The sequence below is a fragment of the Atractosteus spatula genome, chromosome 24 (assembly GCF_055471065.1).
Source record: "Atractosteus spatula isolate fAtrSpa1 chromosome 24, fAtrSpa1.hap1, whole genome shotgun sequence".
In the NCBI taxonomy this organism is placed as follows: Eukaryota; Metazoa; Chordata; class Actinopteri; order Semionotiformes; family Lepisosteidae; genus Atractosteus; species Atractosteus spatula.
This window is the reverse complement of record NC_142729.1, coordinates 7,500,713-7,526,711: the sequence shown is the minus strand read 5'-3', so window position 1 is coordinate 7,526,711 and position 25,999 is coordinate 7,500,713. Positions and strand designations below refer to the sequence as shown.

Genomic DNA, 25,999 nt, shown 5'->3' with positions numbered 1-25,999 from the left:
TTGGCTGATTGTACACAGATGGCCGGTGTAATGATGCATTGATCAATTGTGCACTGTCGTTCCATAAGGCCCCCCTTGATCACAGATCCAATCAAACCGATTTGCAACCCCACACATTACCCCTCAATGGAGTGACAATTGCCTGGCACATATGCTAAGAACAACCTTGAACAGGGCAGAAAACAGAAAGGACATTGCATGAAGCTGAATCAGCACTAAGATGTCACTGGCCCATTAATGAAACCACCATCTACATAGCCTTTCACGATTGTAGTCCCTCCCCCTTAGGGGCGTTTTGACTCGTTCACATTTTAGTTGATTTTGTGCACCTGCTCCCTGTTCCAGCCTTCCTACAAAAGCCAGACGCTCACTCTGTTCTGGGCTCTGAATTGGAACACGGACGCCCGGAGGCACGCCTACCACCGAGTCGCCCTACGTCCGCGGCTCGGGTGGCATTCACCTCCTAGGTGTCCTGAACCAGCCGAGTCCGGGACCTGGAGTGCCTGGTTCTGTTCCCCCTTTTTCCCCCCGACCCTTCGCCAGATCCTGCTCCGGTTTTTAACTTTTTCTCGTCTGTCTACAACCCCTCACCGGATCCTGCTCCGACTTTTAACTTTGTCTAGTTCATCTTGAATCGATCACCTGGCTCTGTACATCTACCTGAACGACTTCCCTTCGGACTCCCTTTTTGGACAGTTCACCTGGACCACGCCCCTCGGAGCACCTTTGTCACACACACCCCGTTCGTCTACCAGCCCTGTTCCTCGTCCCCTCCCTGTGTCTGTTCACTCCCTTCCGGATTTTGTTGTCTGCACAGGGTCCTGAAAGACTCTTCGTAACATACAGTAGCCGTCGACACCTGGTGCCCAAGCACCCATTCTTTCTCTCCTTAATAATTGTTCACTATGTTGTTTCCCCCTTATTATAGTCGGTCACTATAATGTTTCTCCCTTAATTCCCCTTGTGTTGATCTGTTGTCCTGTTTACAAGATAAAGACTCCTCTCATGCAATTTAACTGCTTCCTACTAACTCCTGGCAATGTTTTAGAGAGGCTGCTGGGAAATGAATGCTAATGATCTATCCTTTAACTTATATAATAACTTATATAATACATACTCCCTTGACCCATTTTTATTTTAATGTTGTTTTTTCTCACAAAAAAACAGAACACACTATTCTCTAAAACAGATGACAAATTGTGAGAACCACATAGTCTATCTTGGGTATTAAAAGGAAATCTATGAAAAATAGGTATCTAAATTTGCCTCAAGTCTCTGCTGGGTGCATTCGCTGTGAAAAGGAGTTCCTTATAAGTGGTCAGGGATTGTCAAATTTCTTTTGTTATCCCACCACCACTGACCTCTAAGGCCACCTCCAGTTCCAGGTTTGTCTTAGCAAGAGACTTCTGACCGAGTAAAAGTGAGTAACTGCAGAAAATACACTAAACAACCTCACAGCCTCACTGGGGGCTGTTCAGCCTGCACAGCTTTCTAGATGTATTGAAGACACTTACCAGGTAGCCTTCATGTAGTCTGTTTGTCCTCATGTTTACTGATAGATAAACAAACATTAAAATGTTTCCAAAAAATCCAGAAGTGATATTTTTAGCTGCCAAAATGTATTTTGTTACATGATTTATATTCTAGATCAAGTGGTACTAAATCAATAGAGCTTTTTTTTACAATTTATAACAAATACAATGTTCTTATTATGTAATATCCTTCTAAAAGGATAAACATTATAACTTTTCATACGCAACATACATATTAATTTAAATATAAATGATATAAAAGTTAGCAGAAGCACATTAAGCACATTTCCCAAAATACCCACTGTAAATTATTGAGTTAAAGACTTTGGTGCATAAAATATATATGAAGAAAGTGGAATACTGTTGTGTACTTTGTTTTGTTTTTTATATTTAGCGACCACTACCATCTAACCTAGGTCCATTAGGTAAATATGACGTCATACTTCTGATTTTATTTTCCACTACCAAACTTTTCTTTTACTTGTAAAATTCCATATTAATATTCCATATTAACTTGGTTGAAGCATACACAGAGATAAACAGATTAAATGAAGCAATGGTTTCACTAAAATCTAATGCATCACAAGTGCTACCTACAGTATCAATTATCTTTGGGCAGTAAATTACATAACGCAATGCAACACATTATTTTTAAGGTAATTGGAAGAAATACTGTGTGTTCTGAGTGTCCAGTTCTGTATGTGTTACAGAGTGTTAAAAAGCTGTATCATAATCCACATTGGTATAGCTAGCATGACCCCCATCATACAACAATGTGTGCATAAAACGCATTGTGGGTGGGCCTTGTCAGGGCTGAAATGTGGATTAAATTTAGGAACACTGAAAGACTGTAAGAAAGGAAAAATTGTTACACATAAACTGGATGAAATATGAAATGAAACAAAAACATCAGACCTGGAAATGGACAGACTATTAAAGCGTCTCCAAAGCTAGTGACTGTGGTGACAGTGAGGCACAGTGTACAGTGCCTTTAATGGTTAAACATTACAATCAATACTGAAAGTGAAACTTAAACTAAGTTTTTTTTAAGCTGTCATCTCCTGATTGGTCCTCTGTGTTTCCTATAAATATATGTCCTATGCATCCAAAGATTAAATCATTTGGATTTTTCTGGAACACCAAACTAGGTCACTTCTTTGAAACTGGTAAGAAAAAGAAGGATTAAATACTAATAATTAATATTTATTTCTTCTCTCTGCATTAATGCTGTACTTAAATTGTTTTGCATTGCAACAGCAGAATAACAGAGATGCCTTTGTAAAGCAGATCTACAAGTACAGTAGGTTATTATAATAATAATAATAATTATTATTATTATTATTATTATTATTATTATTATTATTATTTGTTGTTCTTGTTGTTGTTGTTGTTGATAATCATATAAAAAGCACACAAGGAGAGGAAAGAGCAGAATTAATGCGATTACAACTAGGGTTTGGAATGCAGTAAGAATGTAAATGGGCAGACACAGAACTAATTAAATATCTTATTTTTGGGGGATATAATTCCAAAGCTTTGGGGTATAGCAAATGAAGGCCCTGGCACCCATAGTGTGTAGGTGCGCTTGTAGGACAGGAAGGAGACAAGAATTACACTAAAAATTGGGAGGTGAACAAGTGGAAACATGTAAATGCTGAGTTGCATTATTGTTTCAATGATTGAATTGCTCAATTATTATTTCAACTGAAATGATAATAATATTAGCACCAATATCAATACCAATTATCATAATATTTGCACCAAAATGACCATGCAATTGCTAAATTACATGGAACACTGTTAGTCAGAAATTACTGTAATGGTTCTATACAAAAGTGTTACTCTCACTCTCTTATTAATCTATACATATAATAAAACTTTTAATTTTCTGTATACTTTTGATTAATACAGATGAATGCAGATATTCAGAAAGATTTCATGAGGATTATAGTTTTATTTAATTAGGCACTGGTGTTTATCCCAAATTCTTAACATGGTATTCATGTCTCTTCTAAATCGCTCAAAACAACCATGTAACTGTGTATGTAAATTTGAATTCTAAACACACATACAGCACAGATTGATCATCATAAATGTCACAATATCAATGCTGATTGAATGTAACACATATAATTGTATTTCAATACAGAGATGGGTGGTTCCAAATCAAAACCAACACCATACCAAGGTAAGATTTATCTTTCATTCATAATCTACAAAAAATATTAGAACAAGAAGTTCCCTCAACAGCCAAAATATTGTTTCTTCTTTCTACTTTTCACCATGGAGTTAATCATTATTTGTTCCCTGTTTAATAAGCACTACACTTATCCTATGTAGTGAAAGATAGGGTTCTAACTTAAATGGAATTAATTTAAAAAAAAACACTTCCAATTCTTGGGATCTGTTGCTCTTTTATCAGAGATCACATTAAAGGTTGTTTGGCTTGTTTGAGTGAGTGTGAGTGTCTTGGAATGCATTTTATCTGTCAAACAACTGTCTGCACATCATACTCACCCCCTTACCCAGCCAACAGAGACTACAGAGAGGAACAGGGAATGGCATTAAATACTACCATGAGTTTCATGGTGCCCTAAGAACCTTCTCATTTCCTGAAACACAAGCCGAGCTCCTGGAATTCCGTCTCACCTTGATCCACCCAAGCACTAATATACCCTAATATAGGAATATTTCTGAGACATGGAGGATATTTTGATACTCTTTGGCCTGCAATTGATGATGGTGCTTTTCCTGAGTCAACAGGACCTTAGGAATACAGCAGGTTATCTCCTTCCTCCTTAAAATCCAAGCTGACCTTGTGTAAAACCAGCTCTATTTGATCTCTTAGGTTGATTTCCAAACTGGGAAATGGAAGATATCCCTCTTGAAATTATCCACAGCTACATTGTTTCCCCAGGCCTACCACTCACAACTGTAATATTTTCATTTCTCTGGGACTCTTACTTCATGTTACAGAAAAGGTATTTGTTTTTTCATGGCCCTTAACAGCTGTAATGTCACAAATATTTAACAGACAGTTATCATACTGATACAAACAGTATGATAATCACACAAATGACAATACATGCAGTTTTACTATTCTTCCTCTACAATAGCAAAAAGATATTTTAATATAATTATACGTTTTATGTGGATATAATATAGAACATGAAAAAAAAACAATTACTGTTATTATTTTCAGTATAAAAAAGATATAAGAGAATAAATGTCAAATGCAGTTTAACAAAATATTCTACGATAAAATTAACTTTTAACACAATATTAAAAATGAACGGTGTCTCCTCTACTGTCAGAGGTTAATTTCCAAAAAACATAACAAAAAAAACCATAAAAAAACATACATAACAAACAACAAACAAAATATAATAGATTTGTGAAATGATCTGCTGTAATAGAAATGGCTGATCGTTCACTCACAGATTAGAGACGAGTTGACGTACTGGTGATATGCGAGAACACTTTCCAGGGAGCAATTTAATCATTTAACCATAATCAAAGCCCCTAAAATAAACTTAGAGGCATCAGATGGAATCATATATATTAACATCACTGATAATGTACACAGCTGTCTTGTTTGCACTTGGGGTGAGGATAAATATACTTAATGTTCTGAGTTTTTTCTTGCATTGTCAGACTGTGAATAAATTAAAGCATTTTATTAAACAGGCATTCGTGATTTTAATCAAGATGGGGGTAATGGGAACTCTCTATTATTCTCTCTTTTATATTATAAACACCCAAAAATAAATTAAACGAAAGGCTTCGAAGAAAGAGGCGCTCTTTCCTTCTGGTTTAACAGTCTGTGCAGAAACAAAACAATCAGGTTAAACAAGAGAGTGTGGCATTACTTTTTGTCAATGAAAAAATAAAGTATTTTCATGTTGAATTAGTTGTCCTTTTGGTTGGATAAACATGAATAGCATGAAGCAACACGGGGTCATTGTTATGATTTCTCTATTATTATCAAAACCCTCAAATCGTTAGATTTTGGTTATTTTGGAAACATTTTGACATGTCCCTTGTAATTGCACTGCTGTTGATATTGTAGCAATAGACAAAATGAAATGCTTGGGGTTTGTAATGTAGGGATTTCTATATTTATGTCTTAATTTAGTGGTTACATTAGTGACAAAGGCTAAACATTCAGCTTCAGTCGCCATATGGCCGACCTTACATACATGTTTGGCCGACATTACATGTTTAAATAAACAAAAAACAAGTCATTTATTCCTTTATCATGTCCTCTCTTTGCTAGTTAATGTTACTTCACTTTGTCGGGGGTGATTTTTTTAGGCAAAAAACAGGCTGTTTACAGCCTGTTTCATGTTCTTCCTGAGATTGTTGAGCGCAGTGTCAAAATGTTTCCATATGAAAGGATTCATTTGAAAGGCGGTGACGTCACCATGCTGGCAAGCCAGCTTTCACAACCTGTAATGTCGGCCATATGCGTTAGAATATATTTAGATCTTTAAATTAATATCGTTATTAATTTCTTTAGCATCACAACATTGTCCAATAATACCTTTCTTGTGTCTAACTTTTAGTTAAGCAGGATTTGAGCTACAGACCATAAAAAAAAACAGGATTAACTTTTTTCTATCTCTTTCTCACCCGCTGCGATTCTGGTGTTAATAAAATGTGTTTACAAAGAAAGTGAAATACAGTAATACTACCAGCTTTATAAATACATATACAGTATTTAGATCCTTAAATTAATATTGTTATAATTTCTTTAGATACTAGATTCCATATGTGATACTAGATCTTGTTTATATTAAAGTTATATCACTGGGCAGAGGCCAGCCTCAGGACAGCACTGCTAGAGCACCACAACTTCGTAACACATGTTTTTGCATACTGTAGTTTGAGTCTTTGTGTAAGCTGTAAGTTCTTTTAATGTATTTCTTAATAAACATTTGAAACATTTTAATTTTGTAAACTTAACACGCATTCCGTACAGAAATAAAATAATGTTTTCTACAGGTGTTAAGCAGATTAGCAGGTTACTGACAAAATAGTGCACCGTGCACCACTGTGGACGTACGGAACTCAATGTGAGTTCTGTCTTGCATTGTCAGATTGTGAATAATAAAAGCATTTTATTAAACACGCGTATGCGATTTTAATCAAGATGGGGATAATGGGGACTCTCTATTATATTATAAACACCCTTAGACTGGACAAAAGATTTTTTTATTTTTTAAAAAAGAAATAAAAAATTAGATATAATGTGTTCCTGCTTAACGTAGACATTGCATGATTTTAAAAGCTATAAAAACAGGTTTCGATAGTTAATAACAACTTTTTACGTGTGAAAATGGGTGATTTTTCTTCCTTGTGATCAGCTTAGAATCTTTGTGTTTCCCTCCGTATCACATTGGGCCTAACAACACCTTTTAACTGTGACTATATCCACGATATAGCACGGCCTCTCGTACCTTATTGCTTAAATAATTAAATTCTGAAAAGTAGTCATGTAGTTATCGCTTAACTTTGAGCGTTTTGTGATATTTAGAAATACCAACAAATTCAATATAGTGTCGATGATATTTATTATCAGTTATAACGACAGCAGTAGCAGCTTCAAATTATTTGTTGTTATTAATAAATGATTTAGCTTTGAACAGTTGTGATATTTTGAAATATAAAAAATGTCAATATATAGTAGTGTCCATAACATTTGCCATTTTAGTTTTTCAAAGAAATGTGTATTTGTTAAAAGAAAACTCATAGCAACAGCTGGGTTAGATCCTCCAACCCCAGACATAGAGGGCACATGCTTAAGCCATCATGCCACAGACGTAATCAGGTGGGAAGGAGTGAAACTGAAGCATACATATCCAAAGAAAGTGTACTATTGTCATAATTTGAGCTACAGTACATGAATATAATTATATTGCTAATTAATTTCTTTAGATACGTGATTCCATATTATATTCCCTATTAATCAAATTCTAAAAGTATGCTTTTGTTTACTATGATAACGAGTGTATTCGCAGAAAAGGTTAAAACATTATAGCTTTTCACAAACTTTATAAACTTAATACAGTCTGAAGGAGCATGTAAAAAGTTTCCAAAATAACCACATGTAAGACTTTGATGCTTAAACTGTTTAGGAAGAAAATGGAATACTAGTGTGTATTTTTTCTTTAAACTACCAATACCAGGCATGTGCAGTTTACATAATATGTTTATGTTCCTAAATTAATATTGTTTATGACCATCAGACACGTTATGCTCCTGTTTTTTTTATGCTCAGCTACAGTACTAAAATTTCCCTTTAGTTGTAAAATTCCATATAAATATTCAATACTGAGCAAATTAAAACATGCACAGTAAAGAGATGAAATTATTCAATCTTTTCACTAATGACCAATGCACCACGAGTGCCCCTGTCGGTCATTTTGGCCAGCCAATCACGTACCACAGTACAACGCAGTGACTTGTGGGTAATTGCGTGTGGTACGGGTTTGTACCGTGCATTTTGAATGGTTGAATTGGAACATTTCTTAATTTAATAATAACCACATTTTTTTGTTATTATTTTTGTTATTATATTTTATAAATATGCTGCCTGCCAGTCAGTTAAGAACAGAACCAGTTAAGGACAGTACCACTGATAGACAAAAAAGTTTGCAATTTAAATAATTTTGTGTTACTACAGTATCAAAAGCAGCATTAAGAAGCGTAAGGATATCTACTGTATAATGTAGCTCCTGAGTCTGAGGCAATAAATAAATCATTCAAAACCCTGAAAAGAGCAGTCTCAGTGCTATGATTTAAGTGGAAACCAGACTGAAATGGCTCAAACAAGTCATTGGCTATCATATAAGACTGTATTTGATGTGCAGCCACACATCTAAGGTTTTTTCTATCTAACTCCTGAGATAGAAATGGTAAATCATTTTGTCAGAATCCAAGCCTGGTGTTTTTCTATAGGAGTAATTGACATAGTCTTTAAGGCATTAAGGTATTTATACACTGTGATTTACCTAAAACATGATACACTGGAATAATCTACTGTATGTTGTACATAGCACTGATTTATAAGAAAACAATGACATCCTCTTTTTCTAAATGGTTTATGACTTTACTTCAAATTTAAAGGATACATTGCCCACTATCAGTGCCTCTACAGGGAGCAATGTGCACACTGTAAACAACAAAAAGGCTAGGAACCTCATTTTGTAATGAGCAGCTCTTGTTATAAGTGATATTATACATGTCATGAAATGGAGAAGTATTTGAATGTATTTTTAAAGCAGTTCATGCCTCTCCTTAGTGCTGCCATTAGTCTACCACTTGTTTTTGTGTGTATGTGTGCCTCCTGCAGTTTTGTATACTAACAATGGCTGACAGTGTTACAGTATATTATCTTTTTTTAACAGATCCACTAAAAGAGGCCACCAGGAAACATTCCTTACTAGCAAAAAACAACATGGATAAGGTTTCTGAGTATTTACTGAATTAATGCATATTAGACAATCTTAAAAACATCATTACTAAAGAAAGAAGAGACTAAACAATGCTTTGTGCATGATGCATGGTATGTAGCATTAGTCCAAGTCATAAACAAGGGGCGAATGTGTAGCCAAAACTGTGTACATATAAATATAAAAAATGCAAATTATAATTTTTGAAATAGCACACTGAAAAAATATTTAAATTGGGAAAAACTTGGAAAAACTCAGTCAAAATTAAATGCTGTAAATTTGTCTAATATAACCAGCCAAAACACATTCAATAAAACACTTAAATGTATAGATTTAAAAATATTAATGGCAATGAAATATAATGTTTATGCTTTGAAATTGTTCTTCTAAATTACATTTTCATTTAATCATTTACTTCAGTATTATCAGCAGTGAACTGACTTATAAACATTATTTGATTTCAGCTTCTATTGTAGCGTTGAAATAACAAGTTATCTTTGTTCTCTGGCACAACAAAGTAATTTTCTGGTGACAAGCTTCAGAAAAACATTTAAAAAAAAGTTGATTCCCGGGCACAACATCTATGACTATTTGTTTCACATATTAAATATTGTAAGTGTCAAGCTTCTGTATTTTACAGACTTGGAAAAATGAGAGCAAGGGCAAGCCTGATTGATGACCTGTTGCTGCTTTGTTTGTCCTGCTGAATTCTGGATCACCTTTCATTTCTTGAGAGAATTTAAGTATCGCCACATAAAAACAGTAACATACTGAATCACAAAAGTACTATAGACAATATAGAGGGCATTGGAAATGGAATAATAATTGTGGAAGTGCTTTTTGATAAACGGAATTTTGAAGTGGCAAGATGTAGTTCTGTGATTCCAGAAATGTATCCCAAATGTATCCCAATGGGGCAGAAACAGTAGTACAGAAAACGGAGGGATATAGTGCTTACAAGTCTTTTACGATTTCTTGTTTTCAATTATCTTACAGACAAGCATGAGGGAAGCAAAAGACTATACTGGAAAGTAAGTGCTCCTTAATCTGTGTACTAAGATACAGTATAAGAAACATGTTTCTGTGTATAATTACAAAAAACAATTACACCTCTTTTCATATGTTCCGAATTATTTTCTGCTTTCTTTCCTCTTTTTTTCTCATGAGGATGTGATGAGTATAAATGTACTGATTAACTGATTCTAAGCTGTTAGATTAGTGAGGTGTTTTCTCCTTGGTTGATATGCATTTCCATGTGTATTTCCAAATCCCTTATCCCTTAATATCCCTTAAATCTATAGTTTATAGTTAGATTAGAAAGATTATAGAAAGATTATCCCCACAGGCTTGGGTATTGGCTAGGATTCAAAACCAGACACAAGGCTATCCCAATTAATAACTAATGCTTCACATTGAAGAGGTTACAATATGCAATCACAAGTTAATTCAAAACTACTGACATCTTTTTTAAAACATTTAAAGTTAAATACAATATATTTTTAGAGCCAATATATATATAATATACAGATAAAAACATTCAAAACATGCATTAGAACCCATTTACGTGTTAGAGTAGCTTCCCTTTTCTTTGCTGTACCACAGTGTAGCTCGTTTGTGCGATACACTGACCAAAGACACTTGTGGAGCATTTGTGTGAACAACAAGAGATCCTAAAGTCCTGAGCAGATCACAGTTGACCCCCTCCTCTTCTTGGGCGTCTAGCAGTATCCTTTAACTTACCAGCTGATGTCCAATAAGGCAGAAAATAAGGTGCTATATCCCAGGATATTACGAAAAGATAAATACTGACTTTAACAATGTGCCTGTTACTTGAAAACAAGAAAAATAAATACTTTTAAATGAGTAACATTAATATTAGCAATATTTTTGAAAGTTTAAAGTGGTTACAACTGTATTAGTCCCTATTCACCTTCTTGAAATTAATAAGAATACACAAAGAAATTAACAAACACATTAACACTCAAGTTACAGTGAGATTCAGTCAGCAAAGCAAATTAGAAATTCTTCCAGATTCTTTCTAATATGTCTCCTTTTGCATTTTTAGGAACAGAAAGCGCCAAGGTTGCACATTCTTCATGTTCGTTTTATCTCCTTCCACAGGACATATGTACGGGTTTCACAGACTCTCTGTGAGGGGGAGACTAAGGCTGTTAAGCAGAGAAAAATCCAAATCCAGAAGGCCCTGAGTAATCTGAAAATCCCTTGTAAATTGGTATGGTTTTTATTATTTTTTATTTGTGTTGCAGAAATACATATTCAGTGTATTTTGCAAAATGCAAGTACAGTTAGTTACTGTAAGCATCATACAAAAAACTGTATTGTTACATCCCAGTGTGTGGTCTATGTGTGTTTTTGTTATGTTCCACACTGCTGACCCTTGATTATTCTCCCTCCTCCATTGACCCACCATTACACCACTGTTCCGTATGACATAATCATCAATCAGCTTCTCAGCCAATCAGAATGCATCTTATTCAGCATATAACATGGAGGTTTTCTGAAGGAAGAGGCCTTTTGTTTGACTTCAGTCCCATTTTGCTTCTGCTTTGCTTCTGCTTTGCTTTGCATTTGTTGGTTTGCTTTGTGTGTGTGTATTTTTGTATAGCTTTGGCTTTGTTGTTTTGTTTGTTTCTGTTAGTTTCTTTGTACTTTCGTTTGTTTGTGTGTTTATCCTTGTTTTGCCATTACCTTGCCCTAATGTGTTATATGTTCAACTTTTGTGGTCTTTTGTACCCTGTTCCTGTTGATTACTCTTGTTTTCCCGTATTTGTATTCCTAGTTCACTTGTGTTTTTGTGTGAACTTTTGTGTATAAGGTTAGTTTAGGTTGTTGGGTACATTCTAGACACTTAGTTGATTTTGTATTAGTACACTAGTTTAGTACGGGTGAGTGCCATTTGTCTTGTATGGTTGTTGGGTAGTCAGTGGAAGTTAGCTAGGGTGTAGGAGACACCGAAGACCGTGTGTTTCGGGTTTTCTTTTGTAGTCAGGTTAGCTTTCCCTCATTTTCTTAGCCAGCTCCATTTTGTTTGTTATTTTCTTTTCTTTGGCACCACTCTAGTTCCTTACCCCTGTGTGTTATCGTGTCTTGTCAGTCACTTATTCAACTTAAAATCATCACTTCTGCATCCACCTTTGTTATCACGCTTCCTAGTCCCTCACCAGAACCCACCTGCATCCAAAAATTATCCTAAATGTTACACCCCCTTACCCCTAGACACTTGGGGTTGTAACAGCATCAAAATCACAAAGTTATTATCAGGAAAATAAATACATTTTATTTTGTAGCAGGTGCATTGTCATGTTAGTGAAAAGATATGACATAAGAAAATTAATTATGCTAGTTAGCATTTGTCGTAGGGGTTTATTGTTGCTGTGAATGCCACAGGCATGTTACTCCTTTCCCGATTACATGGATGCAGTTAATAGATGAGAGGGTGGTGAATGGACAGGCTTTGGGGAAAATGGAGAGTACATAAAGTCTAATAAAAGAGGCAGAGCAGAAAGGGAAAAAGTGTACGGGAAGACAAATGAAACTAAGATTTTGCAGGCTTCTGCATTGTCTGAGATAACAGTAGGCAAGGATCAGGGCTCTGAATTGTGTGCAAAACAGGCACTTTACAGGTCTTAATAGGGAAGGGACTTGTGAAATGAAGTAGAATAAGTAAATGGAAGAAGAAATAATTCAGTTTGAACCATGAAATTGTAGGTTGAGTTGGAGTGATTAAATAGCGCTGGTGGAGAGGGTGACAGCCAAGATGGAGTTACAATATTTCATGCTGTTTTAATGATCCTAAGTGGTGATATTACAAATATCATAACAGGTTGCACTTTTGTTGCTGGTAAGTAGATTCTTGCACTGTTGTTATTTACATTAGATGCTTTCATGAGAGAAACATAATAGGAGAATGTTAAATTTAAATAATTCTGAATCTTCTTCTCTTTAAGGGACACCCTTGAGTGGAGTAGGGTACACGATACACAGTTGTGATATCTCAGTAACTTTGCAATTCATTTACACTATTTAATAGCCTAATAATTATCTGTCAGACTAACACACTGTTTTTTATCATGCTCTTTCTCTTGCTTCTCTCTTCCTCAATCAGGACTGTGTCCCCTCTATCGCCGTGCTGGGCTCAGGGGGGGGTCTGCGCGCCATGGTGGCTCTCATGGGGACTTTAACTGAGCTGGGGGCTCAGAACCTGCTGGACACCATCATGTACCTGTGTGGAGTGTCAGGATCTACCTGGTGAGTCTGAGAGACTGGGCTCTGGGGTCCAGGTTTGTGCCAGGTGGATCTGTGGAATCAATATGAATTCTGAAGGTTTGCATAAAGCAGCAGAACTTCTAATTCTGCTCTAATTCTGTAAGATATAAGGATTGAGCTCCGACGTTTCTCCTGGTCTCTACTCTTGTTATGTATGAATGCAGGTGTTTGACATCTTTGTACCACAACCAGACCTGGTCCTCTGAATTAGAGAAGGCAGAGAAAGAGATGGTGCAAAGACTCACAACTGGCTCGTTTGACTGTCTAAAAGCATTGGCAAGAATTATGGAGGCAGAAAAGGATGAGAACTTTTCCATCACAGATATATTTGCATCTACGGTTGTGCATGACATGGTGAAGCAGGTCAGCAGTCCTTCCTGCCTGGGTTTCTAGCATCTTTGTCATCATGTATTTGTGTATTTCTGAAAGTCTTTCTCTCTCTTCATTGATGCTTCTGAGTAAAGCGTACAGTTTAATGTGGTAAATTGTAATTACTAAAGGTTTTATTTCCCTACAATATATCTTTGCTCAAAAATGAAATTCACTTTTTTATTTTTACTTTATTTTCATTAGTGCACACCATTGGTGTGTACAATAAAATAGGAAAGGATATAGAAACAAATTAAAGGAAATTCTGGGATATTTTATTATGATTTGATGCTTTAGCAGAAGTTTCATGCTTAAGGTGATGTGACCTTACTATTCAGGACAAGTAACTCTAAAGGGAGAACACAAGTGCTGAATCTAGATTTTTTTTTTAATTACTAGAGCTGAAAACTAACCTTTAGATAATCTCTAATTGTATACAGCTATGTGAGCCCCACTGAAGATCTCAGAGACCCTCCAAACCTGGTGGGAGTACCTGGGAAGTACCATTGCTGGGTCTTCACTACAATATATTTTTTCCAGGTGGATGAAGAACATTTTTCTAAAGAAACCGATGATGAAATGAACAACCCTTACCCCATCTTGGCAGTTGTGGACAAGGAGCAGAGACAGAAGGATGAATACGATAGAGGTAAGATACATGATGATGGATGAACATAAATCTTATTTAAAATCCTGCAGAAAGGCCATATACGGTATTACATATTTTATAGTAAATGTTCACAGACCGCATCGCTAGCACCTAATCTGATCTGAAAAATTATGACCAACCAGCTGCTACTGGTAAAGGTAAGGAAATGATCATTAGAGCTAAACTATAAGGCTATTAACAATCCAAAATAATTTATATTTTAAGAAACTGCCAATATGTATTAAAAAAATGAAGGACTTGTTTAACTTCTTTGATAATTGAACCCATGGACCTTGCTTTCTGTGTAAACTATTATTTGCTCTATGAAATAATATATGAAGTCAACAGCCCTGGCAGGTTATACCAACAAATCATAAGAGTTTTCTGAAGTCTGAACTTTTCTGAAGAAAAATATTATTTTTTATTCTAGTGTTTTTTACCCACGTTTTCCCTTCAACCAAATAGTGTTCCTCAATTAGTTTGCGATTAAAACTATTTTCTGTTCTCTTCAAAAATAACTTGTTCCTGATTCCTTGTCCCACTGGTCCCGACCTGGTTCTGGTTTTTAACTACTTTGGATGGATCCCCTGGTCTTGGACTTTGCCTTCCGTTTTGGATTTCCCTTTTGGATTTATGCTTGGATTGTTTGCCCCGGACTCACTTCCCCCGGACACCAGCTCACCTTGGACACGCCCCCCTGTCTCCTGACCGACTCCTGCATGATATTTTTCCCTATTGTTTCTTCACCTTTCGGATCGTGTCGTCCGCATAGGGCCCGGAAAGAACTGTTCCTGACACCTTCTCCTCCTTAAATACCTGAGGCAGATGATTTCCTCCATTGTGTCCAAATTCCTTAATTTCTTTTTCTTTTCCATTCAACCAAGGGCTGTTTGGGAATTAGAGATTCATATCCTTCAAACTAGCCATGCATACTACCAAATACTTTAATTTTATAAAGGGTATAAACAATTTTTATGGACCTCCAACCAGGATGTTACAGTTCTCATTTTCAGTACATTTTTCATATACTCAACAACTACAACAAAAGTTGGACAAGGTATTACATTAAAACAACAAGAATATTAATTTTATCTATTAACTAACAATAATAATACCATTTAATATTAGAAAAATAGACACACAAGAGTGGCCTCAGTGCCTTCAAAATGGGTTTAAAGATTAGGATTTAGGATTAAGATTTAGGGATGAAAGAGTTTTTCTAGTTCTGGTACCCTTTCTCACTTCACTCTTCTTCTGTTCTTCCTCCTTTTCTCTGTGTCTCTTCCCTTCACAGGGGTCTGGTGTGAGATTACCTGCCATGAAGTGGGGTACTCTGGGTATGGAGCCTTTGTGGAAACACCATTCTTTGGGAGCCGTTTTGCAGGAGGGAATGTGGAGGAGCTCAGAGATGAGATGGACATCCTGTACTTGCAAGGTCTTTCTTCATCTTTGTTGTTACACTATAGATGAAGAAAAAACTCCACTTGGATGCCAAAGCCTTTGATACACACAAAAGATTTTTAGGCAAATGGAGGAACTTTTCCATATATTTCTATTGGACTTCAGTTTATTGTGTTGGGCTTTTACATAATGTTTGGTAATGGTGATAAGATATTCCATGTGTTACATTTGCATTAGGAAATTAGGGAAATTAATAATTTTATAGGGATGGCTGTTCCCAGGATGGCTGTTCCCAGGTACTCCTAAGTTATCTTGAATGGAAGAGGTGCCCATGGTGACTCCACTAACCGCTGACCACATAATCTATGTAAACTTTTAGTTCACAGAGAAGGGTTTCTCAACTCCCATTGCAGAAAAACAACAGAAACAAAACTCATCCTGAAACTAGGTTCACACCTCCCCCTTTCTCTCAATGACTGACTTGTTTTCATGTAATCTTCTCTATTCTCATGCTGGTTTTGACTTCACACCTTTCTTCACCCCTCTCCACTTTGCACTTTCTGAGTGGCCTCTCTGCTCCTCCCTCCTCCTCTCCTCTCCCAGCTTTTGTTCTTCTGTGCAATTTAATCTTTGCTGTCTGCCCTGTCTTTCTCACACCTGAAGAAGACTTCACAGCCAGAACATTGTGTTTTCTCTCTTCTCTTTTCAGCATGGAATAAACCTTTTACTTGCTCCTTTGCAATTTAGGTTAAAACAACTATCCTTTTTCTGTCTTAGCAACGGCCTTGTTCATAATACCAGCTTTGTATTAACTGCTGGTAAAAAGAAAATGGCTGAGTGAGGATTTCCACTTTTACTTATTGGGTTAAAACAGGGACCATCAGCACAGTCTGTTTGGCATGTAGGCTTCTATATATCAGGAACCATATATGTGCAGATTTTCCAGCTCCGCTACAAGAAGTGATCTGTTACACAAGGGTAGTGAATTAAATAGTCTGATTGTTTCCATGCTGTGATTAAGTGACCTCAAACCATTTTCATTGCTCTCTCTCTGTTTTTTACTATTTCCTCAGGACTGTGTGGCAGTTGCTTCGCTGACTTCCAGTACAATATAGGTATAATTTTAATATCTTGTAAGTAATTAATGTGCTGTATGCTTTCCCAATCTGCATCTACAGATGCACCCATTCAGAATGTGCAAGGTATGACAAAAGTACAGTGCAACAGCTTTTTAGTTTTCCAAATAATCTAATATAGGACTGCAGCACTCTGTAGAATCCTTAATATACTGTGGGTCTGCATGTGTTCTTCACAGTTCATCGTATTTTAATAATAAAAATCAAATGTGTATTAACCCATTAGTGCTTTCCTGAGCTATTCATACTGTACAATAATATTAATTCGTAACATATTTTTTCTATTTAATGCAATGTAATTGTGAATAAGTAGTAATGTATTATTTATTATTAATACTGTGTATAATGAGATAATTTTATTTTAGATTTTGTCTTAACTATATTATATATTGGTTTTAAAAACTTTGTATTAAAAGCAAATAAGCATAGAAAACAGGAGCAGTTGGACAATGAATTTAACTATGCTTAATTAAAAGTATTTTAAGACTGAGACAGTAAGTGAGCCAGACAGTAGGTAAGAGAGAGAAAGAGAAAGAGAAAGGGCAGTGGCTGGGAATTGAACCCAGGTCAGAGGCATAGCAGGTGAGAACTCCACCACTTAACCAAAACATCACCTTGCTTTACAAACTAAATTAAAAATTACAAGTGTTTCATTTTCCATTACATTGCAAATACGCCTTATATATAGTATATAAATATAGATTGTATAACCAACACACAATTAAAATGTACTGGAACAAGTAATAGGTTTATTCCATGCTGAAAAAAAGAAGAAAGAGAACACGTTTTGGCCGTGGAGCCTTCTTCAGGTGACACCTGAAGAAGGCTCCATGGCCGAAATGTTGTTCTCTTTCTTCTTTTTTTCAACATGGAATCAACCTATTACTTGTTCCTTTGCAGCCTACGCATGCTGACGCAGCTACCCACCTGAACTATTAAAATGTACTGTTATGTACTGTACTTAGAAAACCTTAAACTGTTTAAGCATTTGTCTGATTTTTATGTTGCAGAATGGATTTGCAATCAGTTGTTAAAAGGGAACACCGAAGAGACTAAACAAAAGAAAGATATGAAGGCCATTCAGGGTGAGTTTTTGAACCTGGGAAGTATAGAACAATTTGAAGAATTACAGCCAAACTAAAAGGTCATTCTCACCTAAATTAACACAAGATACATTTATTAAACATAAATTATGCACAAAACATATACCAGTCTGCCTGAATACAGGCAGCAGACCTTACTGTGAGGGTTATCAAAATACAAGGTATATAATCCCGAAGAGATGCAAACACAAAGAGATACACAACAGAGAATATATTTCAATATATCGTTCGGCTATACCATATCTAATCAGTGTCATTACCCACTGTTAGACTAGACTCGGAAGTAAATACATTATTCATGAATTAAATTGGTAACAACTTGTGTTGAGGTAACAATTAAATTCTCAAGACGCAACATAGAACATGGGGTTTACTTATCCACTGTGTATGGATTTAGATTTCCTGGCACAAACACCAAAACCAGCTGACAGGCTCTGTTGCAAACTCTGTCCCAGCAGTCATCCAATAGGCGTCATCTCGGCGTCCTCTGGCTACTGGCCAACCAGTCGAGGTGCAGCTCAGAGTAGGATGGACGGAGGAATCTAACTGCGGCGCGCAGTGCAGTCGTTGCTCCCAGGGGTCTACTAGTAGTCTGGCTGACTGGTAGAAAGTCTCTATGCACAAAGTGTGACCGCGGGTCCTCGCAGGTCATTCTATTGCACGGGAAGAAAACTGGTTCGTTCCCGGTCCAGTGCTGCTTCTGAATAAGCTATTCAGGTTGTCGATGAGGGTCCAACTGTAGGCTGCCGTTAATCAAGCGGAGCATTCACGTTGGTCGTTGCAGAATTCTGAGTACGTCCAGGATCCTCGGCCTCGCGCTTAGAACAAAGTCCAAGTCCCAGTGCAGACAACACCGGTTGTCACGTGATTGTCTCTGACGGTGCGCGAAAATGGCCAAGGAGAGCCCCGACCTGAGCTTGTGCTACCTTTTTGACCAAGACACAGATGTGTGATGATTGGTTGAGAGTTTGGCGGGCATTGGAGACCCACGTGGTGTTACCACGCCCTGCCAGTCCCTGATTGGTTGACCAAAGTGAGAGATGAGTCACTTACTCCTGACACTTGCAGGAATGCAGTCCAGATTTCCTCTGGAACTCCCTAGACAGATAGGCGCCAGGGATGACCATTGATCATTAGCTAAGTGCATCCCCGTTTGGGAGTTGTTCCTTATCAAAAGAAAACTTAAATCGGCCTGCATGAATAACTTCTCTGTGGCTGCACCACAGAGATGAAGAGAGAGATGGGGCCTCATTTAGGAAAGCACAGCAACGCTTAATTCTGTCTTATTAACAAGCATTGCCACTACAATGTAATGAGATAAACTTTTAATTGCAGATGAACATCATTATTTATTGGATGTGAAGGTACTTCTTAAAAATTCTGAGAGAGTCAGATTTCACTGTGGATTAAATAAATAGGTTGTTTCTGCAGACCATTGGATTTGAGGTGCTGTATTGAAGATTAGAATGAGAGTCAGTAGGATTTTTTTGGATAGTGTTGTTCATGAAGAGCTTGAGAATGTGATGGAAATGTCTAAGTATGATAAACTCTTAGCTATTTGCCTTGCAAAAATATTGAGACCTTTGCACAGATTTCACGGTTTGTTGATTTTAAGCTTGCACCCACAAAACTTTGAAGTAGCAATTAATATCGTAATACTCTGCTTCACAAATTAAAAGCAATAAATGAAAAGAAATAAGTAAATAGTTAATTTTAAAGAAAATAGAAAAGTTTCAGTTTACAGAAAAATTCCACCAGAGCCTCACAACATTGTCCAATAATACTATTCTTGTGTCTAATTTTGAGCCCAAAAAAAGATTCAATTTTTCTCACGCACTGCGATTCAGGCACAGAATGGTTAAAAAGAGGTCAGACAGACAGGGGGGAGGGGTGAAACTGTTACCTGTACTGGATAAAGTGGTTGGAAAATAGGTGGATATACATCAGTAAAAAGCTTTCCAATTTTAATGCGATATAGAAGATATTATTCATAATAAATTACCGGTCTGTAAACAGTCTGTAACCGTCTGTGGACGGTCTGTAAACTGAAAATATATAGAGCAGCCATGTTGTTTATTGCCTCTTTTTTCACTTGGAAGAACATTCCAATGTTAATGCGACACTGAAGATATTATTAATAACCTTTTAAATCTGAAGCTGTTAACTCTACTTCACACCTGCATATCAAGATCATGGTTTCAAAATAAAAAAAAAACATCAAACCATAGGTTGGATGACAACGTCCTGATTGTTTCACAAGGATGTGAAATGTGACAATTTGTTGGAGTTACCATCAGGAGTAAAACGCTAATTTCCCAAAGCATTCTGGGGAATGTTGTTTTGACAAGAAACCTACATCTTGTCTCCATCTATCACTCTCTCACAATTCATCATGCATGAATGAGCCCAAATTAAAATAAAACATGTTTACAAAGTAAGTGGAATTCAGTAGTACTACCAGCTATGTAAATACATATATTTAGATCCTTAAATTAAAATCGTTATTAATTTCTTTAGATATGTGTTTCCATATTATATTCCCTATTAATCAAATTATAAAAGTATGCTTTTGTTTACTGCGATAATGAGCGCAAGTATTCATGGAAAATGGTAATCACTTAACTCACTTAACTTTGAATGTTTTGTGATATTTAGAAATACCAACAAATTCAATATAGTGTCGATAATATTTATTATCAGTAATAATAACAGTAGTAGCAGTTTGAAATTATTTGTTGTTATCAATAAATGACTTAGCTTCAAACATATTGTGATATTTAGAAATATAAAAAATGTCAATATAGTGTCCATAATATTTGCTATTTTAGTTTTTCAAAGAAACGTTTATTTGTTTCTTTGAAGCCGAATATATCCAAAGAAGGTGTACTACTTTCTTTAGTAGCACATGCATATAATTCCATCATTATTAATTTCTTTAGATTCGCGATTCCATATTATATTCCCTGTTAATCAAATTTGAAAAGTATGCTTTTGTTTACTGCTATAACGAGTGTATTCGGAGAAAAGGTTAAAACAACTTTTTACAAAGTATATAAACTTAATACAGTCAGAAAGAGCACGTAAAAACGTTTCCAAAATAAACACATGTAAGATTTTGATGCTTCAAATGTTTAGAAAAAAAGTGCAAAACTGGTGTGTATTTTTTCTTTAAACTACTAATACCAGCCATATACAGTTTACATAATATGTTTATGTTCCTAAATTAATATCGTTTATGAGCATGTCAAAGGCATGGTGAGATTCTCAAGACTTACTTTATATGATTGGAAAAGAATACGTGATCGGATTGACGAAATGCTGTGGTGTTATTTTTTGTCCACTACTATTGCACCATACACCATACCATACCATAGAGGCCATTAATCTAAATGTATAACTTGTCAAAATAATACTGTGTGCCTGAAATAATTTGTATTTGTAAAGCAAATTATTATGATGGCTTTACTATAAATTATTTTTTTATTTTTCTTTGCAGTTTTTGCTGACATTTGACTTTTCACCCATGAAAGTTCTCAGTGTGAGCATTCAAGTTTGGATTTTAAATGTTCACTTTCATAATGCGTATATATCAATTTTAATTCAGTAAAATGAAAATGGGATTTCTAGGTACTAATATTACAAAAAAAATGGATAATAAAATTTTAAAAACTCATACAGAAAAGAAAACAATAGTTATTTAGAGATTTTTTTCTCTTGGCTATTATGTACACTGTCAAACATTTATGTGAAGCAAAACAGGTAAATACTGTATACAGTATATAAATCCAACAGCATTACAGTATGAACCAGTCTCAGTGAAGTCTGTAAGTGATGTTTTCTTTTTCTTAACTTGACTCTCCAAGGGTAATGTATTTCCTATGCAGTATGATCATTTATCTCCTCTTTGTCACTCTCAGATTTCAGTATTTCAGTTAATTTAGAAATTATGGAATTTTGGTAAGTCATCATGGAATTATTTTTCCCTGAGAACAGAAACACATGGCATGCAATGAAACTAAGCAGCAATTAAACCAACATTGTAGCAATTATGTTTAGCAATTGTAGGAATGTTTAACCTCTTAATCCAATACAAGGTATCAGAGAAGCCAGAACCTATTCTGGCAAGCAACAGGCTCAAGTCAGCATATACCCTGGAAAGGTATATTGCATTGCAGGAAAAACATACTCACATAAGCACCTGTTTTTCCCAGAAGCCAGATGGCTTACCACTACAGTATGTCTTTGGACTTTGGGAGGAAACTTGAACACCTGGCAGAAACCCTCACAAGCACAGGGAGAGCATACAAGCTCCATGCAGAGAGCACCCCAAGTCCAGGATTGAACTCAGGGCCCCGGCACTGAGAGGTAGCAATGTTAACCACCATTGCCACCCTTTTATATATAGCAATTATGTTCTATAAGATACTTTCTACAAATCACATTTAGAATACTGTGTTTCATAAAAAGAATGCAATAAATGTACACAGTTTGAAATACTGCAATAACAAATCTTACTTATCAGCATCTTTAATCAAAGGATGTTCATATTCACAGTACTGATGTCAATGTGAAAAGCTGGGAACCAAGCTTTTATCATTGAATTCAACTTATTGTATTTCCTTATGGATTAAATCACGTGTACAGGTAAAAACCAGGTTCTAATGCTGTACTTATGTAGACTTGTACTAGTAAAACTGAGTGGTACTATATGGCCCACAAATCAGAGATTAAACTTTCTACAGTCAAGTATGTAGAGACCATCTCAGGTTTGTTCAATTACTTTGAGTAGTCAGGTAAAAAGGTCAAGTAAGGGTAAGTGCTTAATTTCATGGGAAATTTCTCAGGACAGCACAAATCTGTTATTTAAACTCCTTGTTGGTTTTTGGTTTAATGCAACAAACATGCACATTGGATAGGAATAGTTTGAACTTTTTTGGCAATATAAATTCTTTTCTATGCTTGTTTCTTTCTATCCCTTCAGGTTTACTTGAAAAAATGGACCTAACACCTGATTTTTTCAAGAAAATCTTCGCTCTCATTTTAAGCTGGACATGGGGAACCAAGTACAACTTCCTGTATAAATACCCTGACACAGGTTAGAATATGAACAGCAGTGAAATACATGAAATGGTGATCAAATATTATATAGAAATATAGTATAATGTGTTAATAAAGCAGCATGCACTGACCAGTTCTCAACATTGGCTTTTCTGATGTTCTTATAGTTATAGTTATAGTACAACAGTGTTCAGTTAACTGTGGAGATCAAAAAGACATGCTTATACATTTTTTATACTGATGTGAATCATTCTGAAACAACATTGTATAAGCAGTGTAATAGAAAATATGAAAATGATATTGTTTCTTAAGAAAAGATAAAATACAACTGTTATAAATTACATGATTATTATGAACACAAGTACCAAAGCAATGGCATCAAATATTTTTGCCTTTTATTTCCTGTCCAGCAAAAACTCTCCCTGAATATCTGGTCAATAATGAGAAGATCTACTTGGAAGATGCTGGTATTGCCAATGATTGTGGCTACCCATTGGTTTTGAGGAATGATAGGAGAGTTAAGCTCATTCTGTCATTTGATTTTTCTGATGAAGACCCATTTTTGGTAAGACGCTGTATTGGAAATCACAATATTTAGCAGTTCAGTATAGTGAAGTCTTATACAGTATATAGGCTTACATGCTTTGCATCAAATCATCTCCCTTAGCCAAGAATGAGATAAACTTATACAGTATGCAACACAATATATTAAAAGTTACCAACCACTTCTCACCTCTTTCAGTGTTGTGCAGTCGTGTATTTCTTAAATGGTTTTATTGTTGATCTTCTCTCTGTGCCTTTTCCTCTCTTCTCTTTCCTTAACTCTTGACATACCCCCATCCCCTTCACAAACCTCTCTGCTGCACTCCTCTCTCTACTCCCATCCCAGACTGTCACTAAGGCAGCTAAATACTGTGAGAAGAACAACATTCCCTTCCCACCCATTCCACCAGTGACTAAGGAGGAGAAGGAGTGTCCCTTAAGCTGCTACATTTACAGTGCTGATAAAACCCCCACAGTCATGCACTTCCCTCTGTTCAACAAGGACTCCTGTGAAAGTAAGTGAATCAGACCCTAATCAAACCACTAACCTTGTCATCAGGTTTTCACCTCAGACACCTGGATATTCTGTACATCAGTTGTCAGTAGAAACATCTAATAGGTAATTATGTAATCCAGTGCAAAGAGACCAACAGAAGTAATGTGATCATGGGAAAAAATTATCTATCCAACCATCAATTTTTAATAACTTTACCCATCGTGGAGCTGGAGCCTAACCTTGCAGGCACAGGACATAAGGTGTGACTATACCTTTGAAAATGCTAGTCCAATGCTGGGCAGACACGCATTGTATTCAGGGGTAATTCAGAAGTGTCAGTTAACCTGTATAAGAATTGGCTTCTGAAGGTATCCAGTATAGCTTGTTAAAATAATTTGTGGAAACACCAGCATGTAAAACAACACAGTGGTCTATTTGTGATGAGACTATCTTTGATTCAGACACAGGCAAGCAAAAGCTTAAACAGTTTTTGTCTTGAAAAGACAATGTATTTATTGTGATCATAATGATGTGAAGTTATTATCTTATATTTATAACTCTGTAACATTATTCTATAACATGTTTTTGTTCCAGTTTGAGTCAGAGATGCCAGTGCCTGAATTTGTCTTTTTGATTATTGTAATACAAAGCTGCTAGTATGACTAAACAAATGATCAAGTAATAGGTTTATTCCATGCTGTAAAAAAAAAGAAAGAAAACGCAACGTTTCGGCCGTGGAGCCTTCTTCAGGTGTGGGTGACATCTGAAGAAGGTTCCACGGCCGAAACATTGTGTTTACTTTCTTCTGTTATTCAGCATGGAATAAACCAATTACTTGTTCCTTTGCAGCCTATGCATGCTGACGCAGCTACCCACCTAAACAAATTATCTGTTATTAAAATGCAGAAGCATATCTCTCCTGCTTTAGCTTCCTCACAATAGATTTGTGTGGATTTTATAATAAAATTGAAAATACTGCTGCTCACCTTTTAGCTCTTTCTTTGGCTCCTGACTACATGGGTTTACTGTTACTTGTCTTTGGACTCTGGTCTCTATTTCAAAATGAGGTCCTATCCTGAGAGATTATGCTTAGTGTTTTGTCCCTCCGAGACTACAAAATGATCCCAGCCTTTATATGAGGTTACAGATCAATTGAAACTTTTACATCTGGTCTTTAAACATACCTTTTTATACTAATTTTCTAATTCTTTTAACAACTTGTACTGTTTAATCTTATTTTGATGTTTCTAATGTTATTTGCTTTTGGTTGGACATATTTAAAGCACTTTAAATTGTCAAGACAAGAATGATTATTCCATCATAATTTTGTCTTCTTTCAGGCAAGGAAAAAATTGTTCAAATGAAGAACATCTACAGTACAGTCAAGCTGTCATACAATGAAAACGAGCTTGATGATCTTCTGAATTTAGCTAAGAAGAATGTCAGACTCAACAAAGATAAGATTATCACTGAGATAAAGAAGGCTGTGGGTGCAGAAAGAAAGAAGTGAAACCAATAAAACCTACACAATGAAAGAGTTGGCATTTTAGAGAACATTTTTAATCTGAGGGTTTTTTTGTTAAATCAGTAGTTTTATAGACATGGATGCAGTTAGATTGTTCATTGCTTATGATTTAGGCTTCTTATTTGCATATTTTTTAAAACAGCATTTGTGGAGTTGTATTGACAGATACAGATTAAATACACCTTTATATAGAATGTGAAATTAATGATAAACTGATGACCAACATATTAGGAGACATATAATATTTCCCTTGATGCTCCTGATTATATATTTCGAGATACGTGTTGATTTTATCTGAAACCTCTGATGCAGTTTGTTGATTTTGTTTTCAAACATAACATCACTTTATTAGCGCTATACAATTTCTTGCATTAGGAATTAGTCTTTTCTTTTCATTTTCAGACAGTATTCTGAATCTGATTATTTTTTAATCTGAAAAGATGCTT

General features: G+C 35.7%; 1 protein-coding gene across 4 annotated transcripts; it reads left to right on the top strand.

The window, feature by feature from the left end:
* The first annotated feature begins 2,664 nt into the window (after nt 1-2,664).
* Nucleotides 2,665-25,758, top strand: LOC148815846 (cytosolic phospholipase A2 gamma-like). Of its 4 annotated transcripts, XM_088904784.1 has the most exons (15): nt 2,673-2,698; nt 3,682-3,720; nt 8,942-9,000; nt 9,983-10,017; nt 11,108-11,219; nt 13,113-13,255; nt 13,438-13,636; nt 14,183-14,291; nt 15,586-15,726; nt 16,766-16,807; nt 17,839-17,913; nt 22,913-23,026; nt 23,400-23,554; nt 23,879-24,047; nt 25,369-25,758. In XM_088904784.1, the coding sequence occupies exons 2-15, from the start codon at nt 3,684-3,686 to the stop codon at nt 25,536-25,538; spliced, it is 1,560 nt and encodes a 519-aa protein (XP_088760910.1). In that variant the 5' UTR covers nt 2,673-2,698; nt 3,682-3,683; the 3' UTR covers nt 25,539-25,758. The 4 variants fall into 4 exon arrangements, 1 of the variants encoding a protein (XP_088760910.1); XR_016086049.1 differs by lacking the exons at nt 13,113-13,255; nt 13,438-13,636; nt 14,183-14,291; ... (5 more) ...; nt 23,879-24,047; nt 25,369-25,758 and adding an exon at nt 4,381-4,513 and having other exon boundaries at nt 2,665-2,698; nt 8,942-9,099; nt 11,108-11,147; XR_016086051.1 differs by lacking the exons at nt 2,673-2,698; nt 13,113-13,255; nt 13,438-13,636; ... (6 more) ...; nt 23,879-24,047; nt 25,369-25,758 and adding exons at nt 2,819-2,832; nt 4,381-4,513 and having other exon boundaries at nt 8,942-9,099; nt 11,108-11,147.
* Nucleotides 25,759-25,999: the final 241 nt, after the last annotated feature.